Source organism: Diabrotica virgifera, chromosome 7 (assembly GCF_917563875.1).
Source record: "Diabrotica virgifera virgifera chromosome 7, PGI_DIABVI_V3a".
Classification (NCBI taxonomy): domain Eukaryota; kingdom Metazoa; phylum Arthropoda; class Insecta; order Coleoptera; family Chrysomelidae; genus Diabrotica; species Diabrotica virgifera.
The window spans coordinates 181,040,531-181,062,692 of record NC_065449.1 but is presented as its reverse complement, the minus strand read 5'-3'; the positions used below and the strand labels follow the sequence as shown (position 1 = coordinate 181,062,692).

The following is a 22,162-nucleotide window of genomic DNA, read 5'->3' as shown; positions in this document are numbered from 1 at the left end:
AATAACAGACGGCAGCTGGTTTGTCATTAGTTTCATGCGTGGAAGAGAATTATGCTAGATAAAAAGTATGTGTTTTATCTCGCCAGGTATTAATGACGCACTGGTAAAGACTCGTGGACTCAACTGTATTTGGCTCCGGTTTGACTCCTATACAGCTTGGTTTGACTTTAACCCTTTCAGCTCCGGTGACGCGTATGCGTGTCCAAATATGACTAGATCAGTACCATGGATGCGTAAGTATTCTAACGAAATTATATCTGCCGGCGCTGGAGCTGAAGTTGGAAATATTACAGCGGAACTGTTAGGGTTGATCTAGCATAAGAAAGAAAATGCACAACGGAAAATAAAAGTACACTTAAACATGTGAAAACAACAAAAAGTTTATACAAACAATGATCTAATGAAAATAGCCAATGAAGAAATAGAAAAAGGAAACCGTGACCTAATTAAACCTAATAAAGGGGTAATAGATGGACGAATGCTGTCTCCACTACTTTTCAATGTCTACAGTGAAGCGGTATTTCAAGAAGCGCTCTCAGATTCAATAAAAGGTATATCTATCAATGAGAAGTTTTGAACACCTTACGTTTTGCAGACGATACAGTAATAATAACGGATAACAACAATGATTTACAGAACGTAATACAACGCCTTAATGAACGCTGTCGTGAGTACGGACTGAAGATGAATTTAAAGAAAACTAAATGTATGATCATAACTAAATCAGCACACGCAAACAACCAATTGACTATTGAAGAAACTGTAATTGAGAGTGTGGATAACTACAAATACTTAGTAACATGGATAACATCAAATGTAGACCAAACCAAAGAAATTAAGACACATATTGAAATAGCACGTGCATCATTCATTAAACTTAAAAAGTTTCTTTGTTGTCGGGATATAAGGTTATAACTACGCCTAAAGATGCTTCGATGTTACGTATTCTCTACTCTTCTTTATGGCTTGGAAGCGTGGATATTGAAACAAGTCCATTTGCATAAGTTGGCCGCCTTTGAATTTTGGTATTACAGAAGAATCCTACTGAGATCATGGATTCAAAGAATGTCGAACGTGGAAGTAACTAGAAGGATAGGAAATCAACCGGAAGTAATACTAACTATCAAAAGACGAAAACTTGAGTACTTGGGACATGTGATGAGAGGGCAAAAATACTCATTATAACTTATTATGCAAGGCAAAATCCGAGGAAAGCGAAATGTGGGAAGACGAAGAACATCCTGGCTTAAGAACTTCTGGGAATGGTTCGAATGCAGTAGTGCAGAGCTATTTAGAGCGGCAGTCAACAGGGTCCGCATTGCCATAATGATTTCCAACCTAACGAAGAAGAAGAGGGGTGAAAAAGGAAATGGAATAAGAACATAAATATCAGCTAGCTAGAGGATTGTCTAGCAGGTAATTAAAAAAACTAATAGATGATGAAAAAGTACATGACAACACTCAATGGACGAGGCATAGAAGGAAAGTATTGACTAGATCTGTTTGTATCATAAAGATAAAAAAGAGGAACAAACGAACAAAGAAAAATTAAAGGCGAAAAAAAATACAAAACATTTAAGAGTTGAAGATAAACACAGGCGAAATTTCCAATCAAATTTTCCTTCCTGGTCCCAGGCGAAATATTGGAAATGAGGAAAGGACTCTAAAGAATATTACCAGGCACGAGGACAGATGGATTAACGCAACTTTACATTGTCATAATCTAAGGACAAAAAGGAATGGGGACAAATTCTAGGCACCTATGAGAAAAGTCGTAAACTTCAAACCTTATGCAAAATAATTGCTTATGTACATAAATAGTTGTTTGTATAACAAGGGAGGAAAGTGCTACTTTTCCTCCCGAGAATGAAGTTTACTGCCCGACGCGTAGCGGAGGGCAGTAATCATTCAATGGAGGAAAAGCACTTTACTCCCATGTTATACATATGGTTTTTCCACCTTCCTCAAATAACAAGTCATTTTTACTTAATTTATTTATGTAACTAACCAACAAAATTTATTAGAACTAAAACTAACAAGTAGGTACAATATAACTGTCAACTGTCAAATATAAGTCAAATTATTAATGTAAACATTGTTAAATCAGAATAACAATTTACTGTTTTTTACCATTCTGCAAAATACAGAGTGTTTTTAAATAAACGTTAAAATGTATAGATACTTACGTAATAGAAAAAAGATATTGTACAGGGCGTCAATAAGTTATATTCCATGAATGAAATACCATGACGTCACTTTTACTTTTCCTCCCTAGAGAGGAAAAGTACAACTTTGCTCCCTAGGATCTAGAAATCAGGTCCGGAAAAGTATACTTTCGGTAGAGGTAGGTGGAAAAAACAATTTCATACATCAGAGTTTCATCTATATGATATAAGATAGAAAAAGATACCTAAAGAAGATGATATAACTCTCCGTTGTATGACAGGTTGAGGTCCTCAATGCCCAGATTGGAAAAGAGGATTTTTTACAGCAAATTGCTGCAAACACAATCGCTACTTTTTATATTATCAAATAATCTATTTATTTAATAATATAATTATTTCTTTTCACTTTCAGTTGATGGTTCTCATGAAGGCGTTGGAATTGAAGAAGTAAGTGAAGAATACCTTGACATACCGCTGACCACAGACCAAGATGAGTATTCAGCCGCGCGGCCTCACCCATGTGAGTTTTGTAACAGGAGGTTTAGGAAAAAAGCCAATTTAATGAACCATATGGTTGCACATCAAACAGACCGACCACATGGTTGTAACTTATGCGGAGCGCGATACATCCGAAAATGTGATTTAATGAATCATTTAAAGGTGAGTTACCCTGTAATTATGTACTTTTTTTTTAATACGAAATTTTGAAAATGCATAATTTGAACAGAGTCGGCTCGGTGACTCATCAGGCTAACATACTCATTTTTATGTTAGTATTTTAGAGAGACAAGGCAGGTATTGTGCACAATATGCCGTCAATCATTCGATAATTCGACACATTCGATGTAAGGTTGTGAAAGGTAGCTCTTTCAGGATGACAGACGCAGTAAAACACAGGTTAAAAACAAAGTATGTAAATATATTTAGGATATTTATATACAGTTCAAAATAAATAAAATAAAATATAATTCTGATTGTATCTTGCCCCGTTGCGGAGAAGGCCCCCTTGATGGATGTATGCAGAAGAAAAATAAAATTAATATTATATATATAACACCGGTTTATAGCGTCCTGCGCCTTCCGGTTCCTATTCTCCAGCCGCGTCGATCTGTCCAATCTCCTGGTCGGAGATCTCTCTCAGACATGGCTTTCTGGATTCCACTTATCCAGGTTGTTTTCGGTCTGCCCCTTTTCCTTCTTTCCGGGGGTTGCCATTCCATTATTAGCTTTGGGAGTCGATGTTCCTCCATTCTTTGTACATGGCCATACCAACAAAGTTGTTTTTGTTGGACTTCTTCAATTATGTTTGTTTTTCTATTCATAACATCTCGTACCCGTTCATTCGTTATATGTGAGACTCTGGAGATGCAGGCCGATCTTCGCCAGAAGTCCATTTCCAGTGCAAGCAACTTCTGTTCTGTTCGCTTATTCAGTTGCCAGGTTTCACATCCATACAGTACCACGCTTTTAAAGATGCTATTATAAAGCTGTGTTTTCTTTTCTTTTGATATGGTTTTTGACCAAAGTAGCGAGTTCAAAGCTCCTATTACCTTCTTTCCTTTCATAATTCTTTCCTCTATTTCGAATTCTGTCCTTCCACTTTGTTGGATTCTCGTTCCAAGGTATACATAATCAGAGCTTGGCTCGATAACCATATCATCCTCTAGATGTAACTCACTTTTCTGTCCTCCTATACACGTATATTTGGTTTTCTTCATATTAACGTATAGGCCCCATTTTTTGTATTCTCGAAACAGCCGGTTTGTCATAAATATTAGATCATCTTTATCCTGGGCAATCACCACCTGATCGTCAGCAAAATGCAGTGTGTATAATGTTGAGTCGTCGTTTAGCTGTATCCCCATTCCAGAACACGATTTGCGCCACTTATGCAAGACCTCATTTATATAGATTTTAAACAGTGTTGGCGATAAGCTGCATCCCTGTCGTAGTCCCTTATTCACCATGAAGCTATCGGATAATCTGCTGTTGATTTTTATGTTTGCTTGGATATTGTTATAGAATTGTTGCACTGCTTTTATTAAAGTTATATTAATAGGGGATTTTTCCAGGACTTGCCATAATTTACAAAGTGGTACGGTATCATATGCCTTAGTTAGATCAACGAATAGTAGATGTATTTCTCTGTCTCTGGCTACTTTTTTTTCATTGAGTTGGTTGAGTTGGTTGAGTTAAAATTAATATTATCAAAAGAAAATATCCTTACACCTCACTACAGTGTAAGGCACAAACAGTCACGCAATCAAAATATTAACCCATTAGTTCCCAAGCTTACAAAAAAAATAAATTGTGTTTTTTATTGCTGAGAATATACTTAATACTCATGTATCAAGGTAAAAAATAAAAGTCCTTAAATTTTTTCATAACAAAATGTTGCAACGTTGGTTTACCAGAACAATTTTTTTTTTTCTAATTTTTAATTACTGTGAAGTTGTTCAAAGTAGTTTGGATGTGCTTAGATGGATTTTACACTTCACACACATATGCACAGTTGTACTTTTGCTTGTTTTCATCTTCTTATTTTATTTTCTTCCTCTGCAATGAAATTACCTACATTATCAAGTATAATTTCATGACAACAAACTGTTTCTGGATAGTCGTCCACGATTGGGTCTTGTATGATTCTTGATTTCACCATTTGAAACCGATGTACGCTCTCCTTGGATGTTATCTCGACTAGTGGTACTTTTATTTTCATTAGGGTAACTGCTATGTAAGACTTAAAATCTAATTATGAAATTTTGGTTTTATTTGTCACGTTATATATCTTCCATACATTGACAATAATAAATCACATTTATAAAATGGGCCACCACTATTTCTTTCCTCGTACCTTTATTTTGTAAGTAGATATGCCGTTAGTCGATCGGACAGCTCAGTGGGACTAGCGGCTGACCGCCACTTCACTTCGACGTGAGGTACGTGAGTTCGAGCCCAGCCAGGTCATCGGAAAACAAAAAGGCTAACGCGACAGTTTAAAATTATAAATATGAATCTGGCGCTTAGACTGGAATATGCGGGCGTCTGATCGGCCTATGAGGGAGCAGTACGGCAAGGGATAAGGGCTTGCGGCTCGGTGATACTCCCCATAGATCCCTACCGGAAGGGCGTTAACGCCTAAAATACCGGTGTATACATATACAGATATGCCGTTATCGTACAAATCAACACCCCATATATGTTGATTATACTAAGCTATCACTTTTGGCTGAGGTTAGTTGGGTTTTCTTTTCTATTCTGCAATATCTTTTTGCGCCTGCGAGGGGTTCACTGGTACAATAATTTGATGCAACTGTCTCTACAGGATTGTCATTCCTGATCCCCTATACACTTTGTTCAGTATCGTAAGAAAAATCGTAAGTACCACGATCTTTTCGTTAAATTACTTTACACTTTCCATTGTACTACTACAAGTACGGTTTTCGCTGATTGTTCCAGTAGCGTAAAATCCTTTTTCTTTTAGCAAACCTAATACCTTGTAAGACGAGAAAAATTTATCAAAAAATATGCGATGGTTAGATTTTCGTTGAATAACTAACAAAAAATCCAGCACAACGATTTCTCCTTGGCCCAATTCGTTTTCATAAGAACTTGTTCTTCCAACATAAGGTAAAAGTTTGAATAAATAACCATTTGAACTATACAGGGTGAGTGGTGAGGAACGCGCCAAACTTTAAGACTGTATAATATACGTAATAATAATTGAAAATAACTCATATGTTGAAATTTGATTTTTATTTGTTTCCGAGATACGGGGTATGGGGTATTAAAATTTTTCTTACAAACTGACGATTTATTTATTGCTCTAAAATCGCTTGAGTTGTGCAAATGAAATTTGGTGGGTTTTAACCCGAGAGTAGTCGCGCTCACTTCTGTAACGTCGATAGTCGCGTGTGAGATTCTATCTCAAAATACGAATTTAAAACAAATTTTTATTTTGTACTATTTTTATCTACTTTTTATATTGAAAATATATATTTCTAACAATTTTATTAAAAGAACCTGTGTTAACGGCCACCTGCCAACATCGGCCACCTGTCCTAACGGCCAGTTTAAAAATTTCCCAAACCAATTATATGTAGACTACAAAAACTGGCAATACCGTCCACCTTTCTATATCGGCCAATAGTTCTTTCATTTTTAGTGGCCGTTACTGACAAATTTTACTGTTCAGTAAAACCTGTGTTAACGGCCACCTGCCAACATCGGCCACCTGTCCTAACGGCCAGTTTAAAAATTTCCCAAACCATTTATATGTAGACTACAAAAATTGGCAATAGCGGCCACCTTTCTATATCGGCCAATAGTTCTTTCATTTTTAGTGGCCGTTACTGACAGGTTTTACTGTATTACGAAAAAGGATGAAATGTGAGATTCTATCTAACGGCGCGATTACTCGCGGGTTAAAGCTAATTGGCTCCCCACAAAGCCATAAATTCCACAAAAAGAAGAAGAAGAAAAAAAAATTCCTACGCATTACTACACTCTTCCTCGAGGCACTTACGAAATTTTTTTAAAATTGCAACATTTTTCATCAAGTTATCCGAAAAAGGATAAAAATTGAGATTCTATCTCACCGCGCGACTACTCGCGGGTTAAGACGTAGTTATTGCGGATTTTCTGACATACAATAATTAAGAATTTTATATTCACAATTGGCGCGCGTACGGGTAATAGTCTGAAATTTTTTAAAGATAAATATGGTACGCCACTGAAATATTCCAAATTAAAAATCTTTCTTACATTCCTCGTTCAATTTGTGATAAAAAAATTATCTTCCCTTTTTTTCATGAGACGCTTCGTTTTCATGCAAAAAATAAAAAATCCTAACGCTTACAAAGTTTTCGACGAAGTTTCTATATGAATGTGTAGAAATTTATTTCGAATAGGTACTTTGTAAGCGTTAAGATATTTTATTTTTTGCATGAAAACGAAGCGTCGTATGAACAAACGGGAAGATAGATTTATTGTCAGAAATTTAACAAAGAATTCAAAAATAATTTTTAATTTGAAATATCTCAGTGGCGTACTATTTTTTTTCTTTAAAAAATTTCAGACCATTACCCGTACGCGCGCCAGTGGTGAATATAAAATTGTTAATTGTGTGTCAAAAAATGCGCAATAACTATGTCTTAAAATCCACCAAATTTAATTTGTACACCGCAACCGGTTTTAGAGCAATAAATAAATCGTCAGTTTGTAAGAGAAATTTTAACACCCCTTATCTCGGAAAAAAATGAAAATCGAATAACAACATAATATAAGTTATTTTTAATTATTATTACGTATATTATACACTCTTAAAGTTTGGCGCGTTCCTCACCACTCACTCTGTATAGACACCATAGTTTGAAACCAAACTTAATTGGTTTTCCTTTTATGTCTTCCAAAATATGGCACCCTTCCCTCATATATTGATAGATTATGTAGGGGAGTGCAATTAGAACGAAAACATGCATTGTTTCGGAAAAATTCAAACAAGCTTATATTTTTCTAAAACTTTTTTTGTTAGTTTATATACTTGTTAAAGTAAAAAGTTCTACACGCAGATTTGGCTGCTAATTGTTTATTAATTGTTTAAACAATAACAATTGTTTTGTAAAAATATCGTTAAATTCATCATTTTACTTTGATCAAATATGTTTTTACTTTGTTTTTTATTATGCTAAATCCGAATATGGCATTGCGATTTGAAAATTCTTATACAGAAGCTCTTATACAGTATGTATGCGTAGCTAGGGACCACATGGAAAACTTGTTTATTATCAATTTTACGAAAAAAAGTTATTCTTCATAAACTGGTCTGGATAGTCAAAAATCTAAAACTTAACCATCAGATATCAAATTTTATCAATTTTATACGAGTTATGTCAAAAATATGAATTACGTTAAAGAGTAAAATACCTTTATATTCCAGAATATCAAAAAATGATATTATGAAAAGTTGTTTGAAATTAAAAACTATGTTTAAATATATAATTACATTATTCTAATCGAATTTTTTTTTTCAATTTTTTCTCAAATTACGGATACTCATCATCATTTTATTACAATTATGATTTTATTATCACTTTTACGAAAAAAACTTATTCTTCATAAAATGCTCTACCTGGTCTAAAATCTAAGATACAACCATCAGATAGCAAACTTTTTTAATTTTATACGAGGTATGTAAAAAATATGATTTTTTCTTATGAGTTAAGTGCCTTTATTATTCACAATATTTTAATTAGAAGGATGTAATTGAACAATAAAACAATTTTTTTAATTCCAAACAACTTTTCTTAATAACACTTTTCGATTTTGTGAAATGTAAAGGTACTTTACTTTTAAGTGAAATTCATATTTTTTAACATACCTCGTATAAAATTAATTTAATTTGATATTTTATGATTGCATCTTAGATTATATACGATGCAGAGTATTTTATAAAGAATAACTTTTTTTCGTAAAACTGATAATAAAAAAGTTATCAATAGGTTCCAAATTACGCAGACATAATGTATAAGAGCTAATAAAAAAAATTTTTACTGAACATTTAATATTGTTGAAGCTTATTATTAAATGTATTTTAGGTAAGTTTTACAGAAAAAAGTTTTGATCACTTTGTATAAACATTTTTTTAGCTGGTAATTTTCGGTTTTGGTATTACATTTTTGTTATCGTTCTCAATTCTCTCAAAAAGAAATAGTTTATTCCATTTCTGAAGTAAAATAATTTAGTGCATTTTAAAGATTACATCCTAAGCTTTAAAAAAGTACTTATAAAACTGTAATAGATTTGTTCAAACTTGAGTAATACCGTCTTTTAAAGTGGTGGTAATTCTATAAAACTACGAAGATTTCAAAAATTACATTTTTTAAGACGTCATATCATTCTAATTAAATTTTTGAAGTTATACTTCTTTACGCGCATATGAGGGTGAATTTTAATAGGATTAAAACCTTTGATCCCGGCGCAGTCGCATTACAACTTTGCTCTGATTGGATGTTCAAATGACATGACAAAAATTTTCCAATATGGCAGCTGTATCACAGCTGTGGAACTGTGGTTTGGTTATGTATGGTGTACAAGAATAAAAAACCGCTAAACGCCGTAAAAATGAGTGGCGCATAAAATATTCCAGCAACAAAAGATCTGATATGAATGTTACGTGGCGCGAAAATGGATTTTCATTTGATGCAAAACAAAATTTTAGTTTTATTTTAAAATATTTTTCCATAATATTTGCTAAATTTGAAGTAAACGCGCCACAAAAGAGTAACTTTGATACAATTTGAATTTTGAAACTCTTTTGTGGCGCGTTTACTTCAAATTTAGCAAATATTATGGAAAACTATTTTAAAATAAAACTAAAATTTTGTTTTGCATCAAATGAAAATCCATTTTCGCGCCACGTAACATTCATATCAGATCTTTTGTTGCTGGAATATTTTATGCGCCACTCATTTTTACGGCGTTTAGCGGTTTTTTATTCTTGTATCAGGAGTTTTTCAAAGGTATTTATAAATTAAATGTATGAAGTTGAATGCAATGTTCCTCTATTACACGTCAAGCTTTATAAATTGTCACCTTTGTTGCATTATCTCCCAAATGATCTAGTGTCAATCGAATGTACACTAGATTTTTTTCTATTCGAAATAGATTGAAAAAAAAAATATATTGATATGGCCGGTAAATGAAGTCGGATTGCCCGTTGCCAGATCAAATTTAGCGTCGTAACCACTACAACTACATAAACCATTTGGGGAATAATCGTTAATTGGATTATACTTTTGTATCTTAATAACTTCTAAACGGCTTAACCGATTTTGATCAGTAAACATGAGTTTGAAACGTATTAACCAGTAGTATCTGATGGACCTAAGGTCAAGTATGATAACTGAAGCTATTACAGGAATTATTGAGCTTTCGAAACCGTTTTTCCCACAGGAAATAGATTTTATCATATTTATGAAGCCTATAACCTAAAAATTCGAATTTTCCCGGATATGAGGTACACATCGTTAGATTCGTCTTCGAGTCCTTCTACAAACCTTAAGTTATTGGAGCAATTCGTACGTTGAAATGTTGAGTAATTGTCGAAAAAAAAATTTTCAAAGTTTAGTTTTTCAGTTTTTCGGCTATACTGAGCCGTGTATATGTCTGATCCTGACGGCTTAGACACCATTTGAAAGCTTAAGTCAACGCTATTGATTTGATGTATTTGCGGTTCTCCTGCCTCTTCGTGATCCAAATATATATACCCCCAAAAATATGCCGTTTTGTACTTACCAAGTCCTATAGCTGGCTTATGGGTCGTCAAAAGTAACAAACTACACCGGTTCTAAATCGGCCCTGACCCCCTCTTTAAACACAGAGAAAAATATAAAATCGGTTTAACTTTCAAACACACATACATACATATCCACAAACATTTTCCCTTTTTTAAATAAAAATTGAGTCACATTTCTAAGCTCTATAACTTTTGAATGGTATAACCGATTTTCAAAATTAGACTTGCGTTGGAAAGGTAATGATCAGTTCTATTAGAAGCCGTAAAGGTTGGACAAATTTTTAAACTTTTTGGGAGTTTTGGTGACGAGAACGAAAAAGAGGCCCTAAATAGAAAGGGCCGTAAAATCTACACCCTTGGACCAAAATCGATGGTTGACATATAAATGGGTGAGTCTTTTCTGAACTTTAAGATGGGAGTTGGCCCAATTTTCAATTCAGTCAGATTTAGAAAATCGAAAATTTTGTGTATATATAGTGTCGCGTGTAGGGTGGTGTGGGTGTGCGCCACTGGCGAGAACTGCCGTTCTCTGGTAATGTTCAAAATTAGACATGCGTTGGAAAGGTACTGTTAGACTCAGTAAATCAGTACTGTTAGAAGCCGCAAAAGTCGGACTTAAATTTTCGAAGTTTTTGGGAGTTTTGGGGACCAGAACGAAAAACAGACACCCTTGGACCAAAATGGATGGTTGACATATGAATGGGTGAGTCTGTTTTTGAACTTGAAGATGGGAGTTGGCAAAATTTTCAATTCAGTCAGATTTAGAAAATTGAAAATTTCGTATATATAATAGTGTCGCGTGTAGGGGGTGTATTTCTGAGCCACTGGCGAGAGTAATCTTTCCGATATAAAACTAACAGCTTCGATAACTAATAAATCGAAAACTATTAATTTTATCAAAAAAATGTATACTGAACATTTTTTGCTTATAATTAATATTTTTACCAGCATTTGTGGTCAAAATATAAAAAAAAAATTTCCACCCTCGAGATGAGGTGGCAACCACCCCATGGTAAAAGCGTCTTTCGGCATCATATAGATTTTGATCCTTGGACTATCCACTACTTGTTGTCAAATTTTTAAGCAAATCGATCCATTCTGTAAAAATTGCGAAGTGAAAAATTTCAGTTCCTGGACTAATTCTACTTTTGGAGCTCTATAACTTCTGAACGGCTTACCTGACGTTGATCACTAAACATGAATTTGAAACGTATTGACAAGTAGTATCTGATGCATCCAAGATCGACTATGATAACTGAACGTATTACAGGAATTATTGAGCTTGAAAAACCGTTTTTTCCCATAAGAAATAGATTTGATCATACTTATGAAGCCTATAACTTAAAAATTCGAATTTTCCCAGATATAAGGTATACACTGTTAGACGCGTCCTGAGTTCTTCTACAAACGCTCAGTTATTGGCGAAATTCGTAGGTTGAAATTTTGAGTAATTGTCGAAAAACCAAAATTTTCAAAGTTTAATTTTTCAGTTTCTTGGCTATGGTGAGCACTGCGTATGTCTCAGCTTGATCGCTTGAACGCCATTTGAAAGCTTAACTCAACCCTATTGATTTGGTGTATTAGCGGTTTTCCTGTCTTTCCTTGAACCTAAGATATATACGCCCAAAAAATATGCTATTTTGTATTTACCTAGTCCTCTAGCTAACTTACGGGTAGTCAGAAGTCAAAAATTAGACCGGTTCTGAATCGGCCCTCATACCCTCTTGAAACAGAAAAAAAAATTCAGATCGGTTTAACTTTTCCACACACATACATACATACATACATACATACATACATACATACATACATATCCACAAACATTTTCCATTTTTTAAATAAAAATTGAGTCATATTTCTGAGCTCGATAACTTTTGAATGGTATAACCGATTTTCAAAATTAAACATGCGTTGGAAAGGTAATGATCTATGCTATCAGAAGCCGCAAAGGTCGGGCTTAAATTTTTGAAATTTTTGGGAGTTTTGGGGACGAGAACGAAAAACAGGCTTTAAATGGGAAGGGCCGTAAAATCCACACCCTTGGACCAAAATGGAGAAGTAACATATGGATGGACGAGTCTTTTCCTAAACTTTAATATGGGATTTGGCCCAATTTTCAATTCAGTCAGGTTTAGAAAATCGAAAATTTCGTGTATATATAGTGTCGCTTGTAGGGGTGTTGTGCGCCACTGGTGAGAACTGCCATTCTCTGTGGATGGTAGTTGCGTTTTAAAATTTGTAGGAAGAAAAACAACAAACAAAAAGTTAGTTAATGGTTATACTGCCTTTTTAAATAGTTTTCATATTATATTTTTGGACTTATTAACATAGAAGAGATGATAGTTGCATGTCAATGTGAAAGCCCATCAAACTGTGACTAGTATGAGTGCCGCAAAATTACTGATAAAAAACCTATTAGCTCGAAGGCGTAGAAAACTGTGGATAACAACAATCAACCGGGACGATCTACGATCTCGCTTATTTTTTTTTTAATGTTGTAATATTTACAATCTGTCCTCAACTAAGAACGATAGGTAAATTATTTGACAAAAATTGAAAATTTGACCTGTAGAGGGAGATCCAGTGATCACCCTCTTTACATAAATTAAATTAAAACAAATTAAAATAAGTTTAGTTATCACAGATTATTCGAATCTTCTTGCTAGGTCCACTACTTTGAATCTCTTCAGGCGTCGTACATCATTGTGGTCATCAGTGAGGTTGCTGGCTAACTCGTTTGGATGAGATTCTAGTCTCTTGGAATATTTTTTGTAATATTCCGTTATTACTGTTTTTATGGATGGCACATTGAGGTCTTGCTCTATCACATAGTTTGGCACGTACCAAGGGGCATTCAGCATTGTTCTAAGGACTTTGTTCTGGAATCTCTGCAATATTTCTAGGTTAGTTTGACTGGCTGTCCCCCAAAGTTGGATACCATAGGTCCACACTGGTTTTAATATAGTTTTATATATCAGCAGTTTGTTTTCAAGTGATAGTTGAGATTTACGACCGATGATCCAGTACATTTCTCGAAATTTTATTCCTAGTTGTTTTCTTTTTGTAAAAATGTGTTTTTGCCAAGTTAATCTCCTATCAAGATGGATTCCTAGGTACTTGACAGTATCGGTTTGTGGGAGTTGAGTTTCATTTAGTGTTACAGATGGACATGTTTGTCTTCTCATGGTGAAGGTTACATGGATGGATTTACTCTCATTCACCTTTATCTTCCATTTTTTAAGCCATATTTGTATAGTATTAAGGTCCTTCTGAAGGGTTCTGGATGCTGTATTTGGATCATGGTGAGAGGCTAGTACAGCAGTGTCATCAGCAAAAGTTGCACACGTTGTTTTGTTACTTGTCGGTAGGTCAGCAGTGTAGAGCAAGTACAATATCGGTCCCAAGACACTTCCTTGTGGTACTCCGGCTTTTATTGGTCTTAGGCTTGTGTATTCATTATCCTGCTTGACTAGGAAATGTCGGTTGGAAATATAGCTTTTTAGGATTTGATAAAAAGGATGAGGAAGGTTTTTCTTTAGTTTAAAGAGCATACCAGCATGCCATACCTTGTCGAAGGCCTGACCAATGTCCAGGAATGCAGCAGAACAATACCTTTTATTTTCTAGATCACTTCTGATGTGTTTTACCAGTCTATGTACCTGTTCTATCGTTCCGTGTTGTGTTCTGAACCCAAATTGGTGTTGGGGAATTAGTTTCCTTTCTTCTATAACTGGGGATAATTGTTTAAGGAGAAGTTTTTCCAAAATTTTTGATAGAACAGGTAGCAGGCTTATTGGTCTGTATGAAGTCACCTGAGTTTTATTTTTCCCTGGCTTAAGTATGAGAATAATTTGAGTAACTTTCCATTGTTCTGGGTAGTAACCTAGCCTAAATATTGCATTAAATACTTGCGTTATCATTTTCAGACCTTTGCATGTCAATTGCTGCAGTACTTTCCCGTTGATCAGGTCATACCCTGGAGCTTTTTTTGGACTGATTTCATGCTGGATCATATTTCTAACTTCTTTAGTGGTGATTTTTTGTATAGGTAAGTCCATCTGGTAGGGCGATTCCACGAAATCATTTATTTCTTCCTCTGTGTCACCATCTTCCATGGGATGTGGCTGGAATACATTAGTGAGGTGATTTGCAAATGTTTCGGCCTTTTCCTTATTATTTCTACACCAGTTTCCCTCTTGGTTTCGTATTGGTGGTATTTGTTGTTTCGGGTGTTTGATTTTTCTCGTGGCCTTCCAAAGAGAATATTCACTATCTGCATTTGCTGATAAACCTGTAAGATATTCTTGTATTTTGTTATTTTTGATATTATGCAATTGTAGTTTAATTTCCTTGGTGATTTTATTTAATTTCGTCTTGTTCTCAGGTGTTCTTTTTCTTCGCCACTCCTCCTTTATTTTTCTCTTTCTAGCAATCATTTCCTTCATTACAGTTGGGCAATTATCTTTCAATTCTGTTTGGTAGCAGTCAGGGGTAGCATACCAATTAGCTTCTTGTATAGATTTTTGAAGATTTTCTACTGCTGCGTAGATGTCACTTTCTGTTTGCAATGGGATGTTTATGTCAATTAGTTCATCTAGTTTAGTCTTGAAAATGCTCCAGTCTGTTTTGTTACTGTATAGTGATGGTTGTTTAGTACTGTTTGTTATTTGTGCATACCATGTCGCGATTACGCTAGAGTGGTCAGAGGGACCACTTATTCAAAGCTAAAGAATCTTACACTGGTAAGTGTTTTAAAAATAGTAGATCAAATTTTGTTATGATATTGTCAAATTGTGAAACGTCAAAATATTTATATTTCATTTATTAACATTAATATTAATAATACAACTTGCGCAATTTGAAAAATGTGGTTTAAAAGGTTTTTTATTATAATTTTGTGTCTTTGGATTTGTCTTCCTTGGGCGTAAAATAATAAAACATCTATTTTTATATTTCACTTGTCACCGTGATGTGTAAATATGTATATCTGACACGTTAATAGTATGTGCCTTGATGGTCTTGTTGGTAGAGCATTGGACCAGAGATTGAGAATTCGCGAGGTTGCGGGTTCAATTCCCGGACGATTCATACTTTTTTCGTTTTTTTTTTTTAATATTTGGCATTGTTAAGTTTTGGTTAAATTTTGGTAATTATTGTTAATTTTTTGTATTGTAACTGTTAAGTAGGTATATTTATTTCGTTGAAATTATATTATAATAGAAGTATAACTTCTTACGTGCGTATACACACACATTCTTTTTTTGAGATTTTTTTTGAATGAAACATCATTTAGTAAGATGCTTGAGAAGTAAGTTGTGCAAAATTGAGAGTTTTATAAGAACAATTGTACTAATTACACAGTTTTAAACAAAATTCATGTAAGGCTCATTTTCCGCCCACACCGTACTTATGCTCATACATTTTATTTCTTTCTATTATAACCATAAGATAGCTTAATTATTCTTCTTTCATGTTCAAATTGTAAAATACAGTGCGCCAATGTTTGTGAGAAGGGTGACTTTAGCGTTATAAATAAAAAATTATAGAAGATACAGATTTAATTTTAGAAAATTCTTTATATAAGGTTTTTTTTTTTGTAAAATTTTCTGAATTTTTCAATGGTCAAGTCAGTTTTTTTGTTTAATAAAAAATGAAGCACCCACTTCTCGAGTAGAACTTTTTGACATGTTGTTTATTAAACATTTCTTAATGAAATTACAAAAAATTCTGTCTTGTTTGATTTTTTCCGAAGTGAAAATCTATATACACTCCCCTAATGAGAAATTACGCTTTTTACTCTTGAATTATTATACAAAACTGACAACAATGAAAAATTTAAATTATTAGGTATCTAAATCCGTCGGCGCTAAGTTAGCGAGTCGGCTCAGCGGCTCCTTCTTATGGGAAATTCCAACGTCCCGTAAACGCAACATTATTGAAATCGATTAGTTATGCAAAAACCAAAAAATATTTTTGAAATACGATACATGATTTTCTCTACTGATAAAGACATTAATATAAATTGATAATTTTAGAAATATAATTTTACGTTTAGTATAGAAATTACATCGACAAAAATATGACAAAAGAGTTTTCGATTTTTTCAATATTCATCAAATTAAAATATATAATATAAATATACCGTTTTAATTATTTCAAAATATTTTATTAGATTTGTACGTTATGTTCTAAATAAAATACGGCAACAAAAAAGTGTTATTCCACGTTGTGATACATTAAAAAAATACAATTAAAAATGTTGCGTTTACGCAACGTTGGGAACTAATGGGTTAACAATCATACGGGCATCCATACAATTCTGATCGGAAGCCGCTAACTCCACGTCTACCGTTTATTTACGGCGAATATCTTCACTACGGAGTCTTGCTACTCTGGTCGGCCTGCCTGCTCAATCCGCTGGCTGGCCAGGGAGCCTAGAGCTGGTTGCTCCAAGACCAACAAGACTGATTCTTCTCCGCTCGGTGGCGGTGGTCTCCTTAAGTACGCTCTCTGACTCGACTGCTTCGGAGAAATGGAAATGTGTGGGGTATCGTGTTGCGCGAACGTTGAAGCGCCAACGGTTCAGTCTGTCGATGTGGGGCTCGAGGCATATCATTACAATTATTACAATATAATTCTCATCTAAAATTGTGAATTTTTGGTTCATTTAGCTTCCTATTCTTTCACGTCAGTCCATTAATTGTTTAGTATGTAGTATATTTTATTTAATTAAATTTAACTTTCACCTTGTCATTTCACATTCGATGACGTCACATTTTGAACAATGAAATAGACCTACAGTAAATCTATAAAATCCATAAGTTTTTTCTGGAATAGAGAGTTGCTAATTGAGACTTTACAATAGATTATAATATTTAAATAATATAAATTTGCATTTTCAGATTTTTATTAACAACCTTTACATTTTACTAAAAATCCAAAATCAAACCACACTTTTTAAGCTTTAACCAAAAATTGGCTTTATCTTGTCATGTCATGTCACTCTTGTCATATTGAATGTCCATTTCCTGTTTTCTCAGTTGGTCTGTGCCCATTGAACTGGCAAGTACCTAGCATTTTCGAGCAGGGAAGCATGTTGCCCTTTAGGCATGCATTATATTATATCTAACAACATCGACTTGTAGTCAACATATTCTACTAATTTAAAATATGTAAACCATATATTATGGGGTTACCACTTTAAATAGTGTGCTAGTTTCAAACTACTCCTAAGAATGTAAGTATTTCCACATGTTTTTTCTTTCTAACGGTCACAATTTAACTTTTTTGCTTTAATCTAACGTGGAAATACTTCATTCTAGGCACTGAAGATGTTCTGAATTAGAACGAAAACGTTTTGCAATCCACTTGGAATGACTTTTTAGATAGTTTTAATAAACAATTTTATACCAGAATACAATTTGAAGTTTTTACTTCTGTATGAGTTTTTAAAATACGTTTTTTCAAAATATTAAAAATTGTTATTAGGAAAAGTTATTTAGAATTAAAAACTATGTTTCAGTATGTAATTACATCCTTCTAATTGAAATATTCTCTGAACTATAAAGGTACTTTACTTTTTATCTAAATTTATCTTTTTTGACATACCTCGTATAAAATTGATAAAATTTTATATAAGATGGTTGTATTTTAGGTTTTAGACCATCCAGAACGTTTTATTAAGAATCACTTTTTTCGTAAAATTAATAATAAAAGAGTTATCAAAATTGAAATAACCGAAAGTAATGGTAGTTATCCATCATTTAAAAAAAAAAATTTCAATTAGAAGGATGTAATTGCACATTAGAATATAGTTTTTAATTCCAAACAACTTTTCATAATAGCAATTTTCAATATTGTGAAAAATAAAGCTACTTTACTCTTGAATGAAATTCAAACATTTTGACATACCTCGTATAACATTCATAAAATTTGATATCTGATGGTTGAATCTTGGGTTTTGGATCATGCAGAACTTTTTATAAAGAATAACTTTTTTTCGTAAAATTAATAATAAAAAAGTTTTCCATATGGATACAACTTACAGGGACATACTGTATACAGTACGTAAATCGTACAGCTGGACATAGGCAATGTACATTAAGTTGAGTGTGGCAACTGCGCTAATCTGTGTTAGTTGAAGCTTGTGTTCGAGTTCGAGTTTCTGGTGCAATAGAGTTGTTACAACGAATAGAATAAGTGAATTTGTAAGCAAGAATGTCCATAAATATCTCAAAACAAATATTATGATTACTGAGTTAATAATTTTACTTTAATTTTTAAAATATTTTTTATTTAAAACTAATTACAAAATTAAACAGACACAGTTTTATCATTCCCTCAGGCCAAAAATATTCAGCTACTATATTGTCATGTTTTGACGTTTATTTGTGTCAGTCGAAATGAATATAAACGAGGATTGTGACTTCACGAACGGCGGTCTTTGCGTGTCGTAAGGGGTCAAAGGCAAAAGTGTCCTCAAGTGGCTACCTTAGTATTTTGAGGACACTGTGACCTCTGATCGGTCACAATCCTTTGAGTAATGTAAATTTCTCATTTACAAACATATCTAGCCGTTTTCACACCACTTGAGGTAAGCTAGCCAGTGCGTTGATCTTTTCTATTGTGGAAAGATCGTCCCCAATAGGCCTACAGGAAACCACGCCTATTTTTTTTAAACTCTATGTAGAATTTTCTTTCATGAAATAGACGCTATTACGTTCGAATCGAGGGAGGTAATTCTGCTACGTAAATCTACGTAAATAATTTAAAGTTATTAAAATGCAGTTAAAAACCTTATAAAAATTTTATTGTGTACTAAGCCCAACGAAAAACGAACAATTATTCAAACTAGTTAAACACAAATAAATAATATTAATTTAAAGTAATTGAAAATCGAACAATAAATTATACGGTACAAAATAATAAGTAAACTAAATGAAAGGTTCAAATAGACCACCTTGCTTTGCAAGACAATAATCTAGTCTATCATAAAATGCTTGCCTCACGTTTTCAAGCTGTTGTAGCGTAATCGTAGCACAAGCGTTTATTATTTTATTTTCCAAATCCTCTAGACTATGTGCCCTCTCGAGATCGTTGCCATAGATGGTGGATTTAATATGTCCCCAGAAAAAGAAATCCATGGGAGCCAAATCGGGACATCTTGCAGGCCATTTAATTTGGTTGCTTGTTCCGCTTATAATGCGATCTTGAAAAATTGTGCTTAAATAATTTTTCACGATACGCGCATTATGAACGGAACAGCCATCCTGTTGGTACCAGACATCTTCTAAACGTACATCTGGGAGATTCTGAATAGCTGGAATAATGCTATCTTATAAAAGAGCAAGATATTTAGCTGAATTCAGAACTCCCTCAATGAAAAATGGACCAATTACATGGTCACCTAAAATGCCGGTCCACACATTAAGTTTTTGAGGGCGTTGAGTCCGATGTACAATGCTTCTATGTTCATTTTCCTGAGACCAATACCGCGTTCTGGAAGGTTTGTGATGACCCCGTACAGAAAATGACGATTCGTCGGTGAAAATAATGTTTTTTACAAAATCATCATTTTCGTGAGATGCATCCATTGCAGCTTGACAAAACTCCATTCTACGATATTGATATCCGGGAAATAACTTCTGGGTTCTCGAGTATTTGAAACTCTTAAAGCCATATTTTTTTAGAACTTTATGAACTGTGGTATGCGAAACTTCCAACTCCTTGGCGACACTTCTGGTGGTTTTGGAGTTATCTACCTCAATTGTAGAACAAATATCTTCATCCCTTCTTTCGATTTCCTGCTGTATTTCCGGGGACATCTCTTTTCTTTTGTGACATTTTGTACAATCTTTTAAGCAATATTGTGTTTCAAAACTATTTATAACATTTGCAATTGTTTGTCTACAAGATATGGGTCTAGTTTCGAAAGTATTAGCAAATATATCTACACATTCTGCCAACGAATTACCTTGATAATACCATTTAATTATTTGCATCTTTTCTGGAAAAGTATAAATAAACATTTTAAACAATACTCTTCGCTTCGGGGTTCAGATGACAAACCAATAATACTTGACGTTTAACGAATTTTGAACATCCAGGATAAACAATTACTGACAATTTGTATTTGTAGCTCAGTTGCCACAATTATCTCAATATAATACAATGTATGGATTTATGTATCTAAATATATACGATGTATGTTTCCTATGTCCAGCTGAACAATTTACGTACTGTATATTATAAATATACGCTCTGAGCTTCGCTGGTGTCGCTCCTGGCGGATTACTAATTCAACTTTCACCGGTAATTTATAAATTTATTATTTAATTGTTATCGCTTAATATTTACAACGCAAAAAAGTAATTAAATTATTGTAATCTATTTTTTTAAGATTTTGCTAATCATTTTGACGTTCTATTGATAAAATATGAATTTCTTACTTCGGATACTTTCACAATTATCGTGTAGATGGCGCTAAGATTAATATAATTACATATTACGGAACATTAAAAAAACTTAAATTCAGTATTTAAAACGTAAGTATATTTAAGGTAAAAATATATACCACAGCTTTGACCAACTAATATTTTTTATAATTAATGTTTTTAATTTTAATTTTAAATTAATCACTTTGACATTTATGTCAAATTTCCGGTAAACGTTTACAGACTTGCCACTACTGGCGCTCGTGAATTTGTAAATATCCCCTCTACGTACGAGCTCACAGCGTATAAGTCTATGGTTCGATAATTATACTCAAAATAGTTTTGTCCCGTCAATTGTAAGCGAATAAGGAGATTTGAGATTATATAGTGTGACTTTGGTGATAATTAATTGTGAGTGATTTTATGGAATCAACTTGTGATTAAGGACCAGTCAAAAAGTTAAAGATGGACCATTTATCAAGTAACGAAAAGAGGAGTGTTATACTATGTCGGTGGACAGACAGTCTAGTTAAAATGTCTACAGCTATATCTACTTTTGTTTAAATCAAAGATTTTTTTTTGTTCTTGTTTAGTATGGTTTTGCTGATAATGACGTTAACGGAATAATTTGTTATAGAATATAGGTTTTTTTATATAAAACACAGAAAACATACCACATATATTTCTATTACAACACTACAAATTACTGACTAAACATTATTTGGTTGTGCGCACACTAATAACAATCTACTTGTTAAACATAGAATTTAACTGCATTAGAACCACAAAGTAGGTGGCCAAATTACTAATAAATGTAAGTAATGTAACTCTGTTGATTTCAAAAAAACCTGCTGCAGTAAATTTAGGAACGTGTACAAGAGCTCTATTTTCAAAACTTCTTAATGCCGCCAGCTCTTCTGGCGTGACTATCAGTTTTTTCTCCATTTTCAAACAACGTTGTGGTATCTTTTGGGCTTCTTTTGTTGTTAAGTCACATGAGAACGTAATGACTAGAGGCCATATCTAAAACAAAAGATATAAAAGTGGTGTAATTATTGAGGTGCAATCAAGAAATAAGAAAACGAAACTTTCTCAAAAACTTTTGACTTAACATATCCCCACAAAAAGAAGTGGCGGACAGTTAGGTCTGGAGACCGAGGAGGCCAACTAATGTTCCTGTTTCGAGAAACAATACCTCTAGAAACAATGCAGAACATTCATTGAAATTCTTGTAATGTGCCTTGTTGTCCCATCCTGTTGAAAAAGCG

General features: G+C 33.6%; 1 protein-coding gene across 3 annotated transcripts in view; it reads left to right on the top strand.

The window, feature by feature from the left end:
* LOC114326177 (zinc finger protein 345) overlaps positions 1-22,162 on the top strand; it is a 174,988-nt gene that overhangs the window by 20,454 nt on the left and 132,372 nt on the right. For all 3 annotated transcript variants that reach the window (XM_028274441.2, XM_028274439.2, XM_050656490.1), the window contains exon 4: positions 2,578-2,825. In XM_028274441.2, coding sequence (XP_028130242.1) covers positions 2,578-2,825 — 248 coding nt within the window. The remainder of the gene's footprint in view (positions 1-2,577; positions 2,826-22,162) is intronic.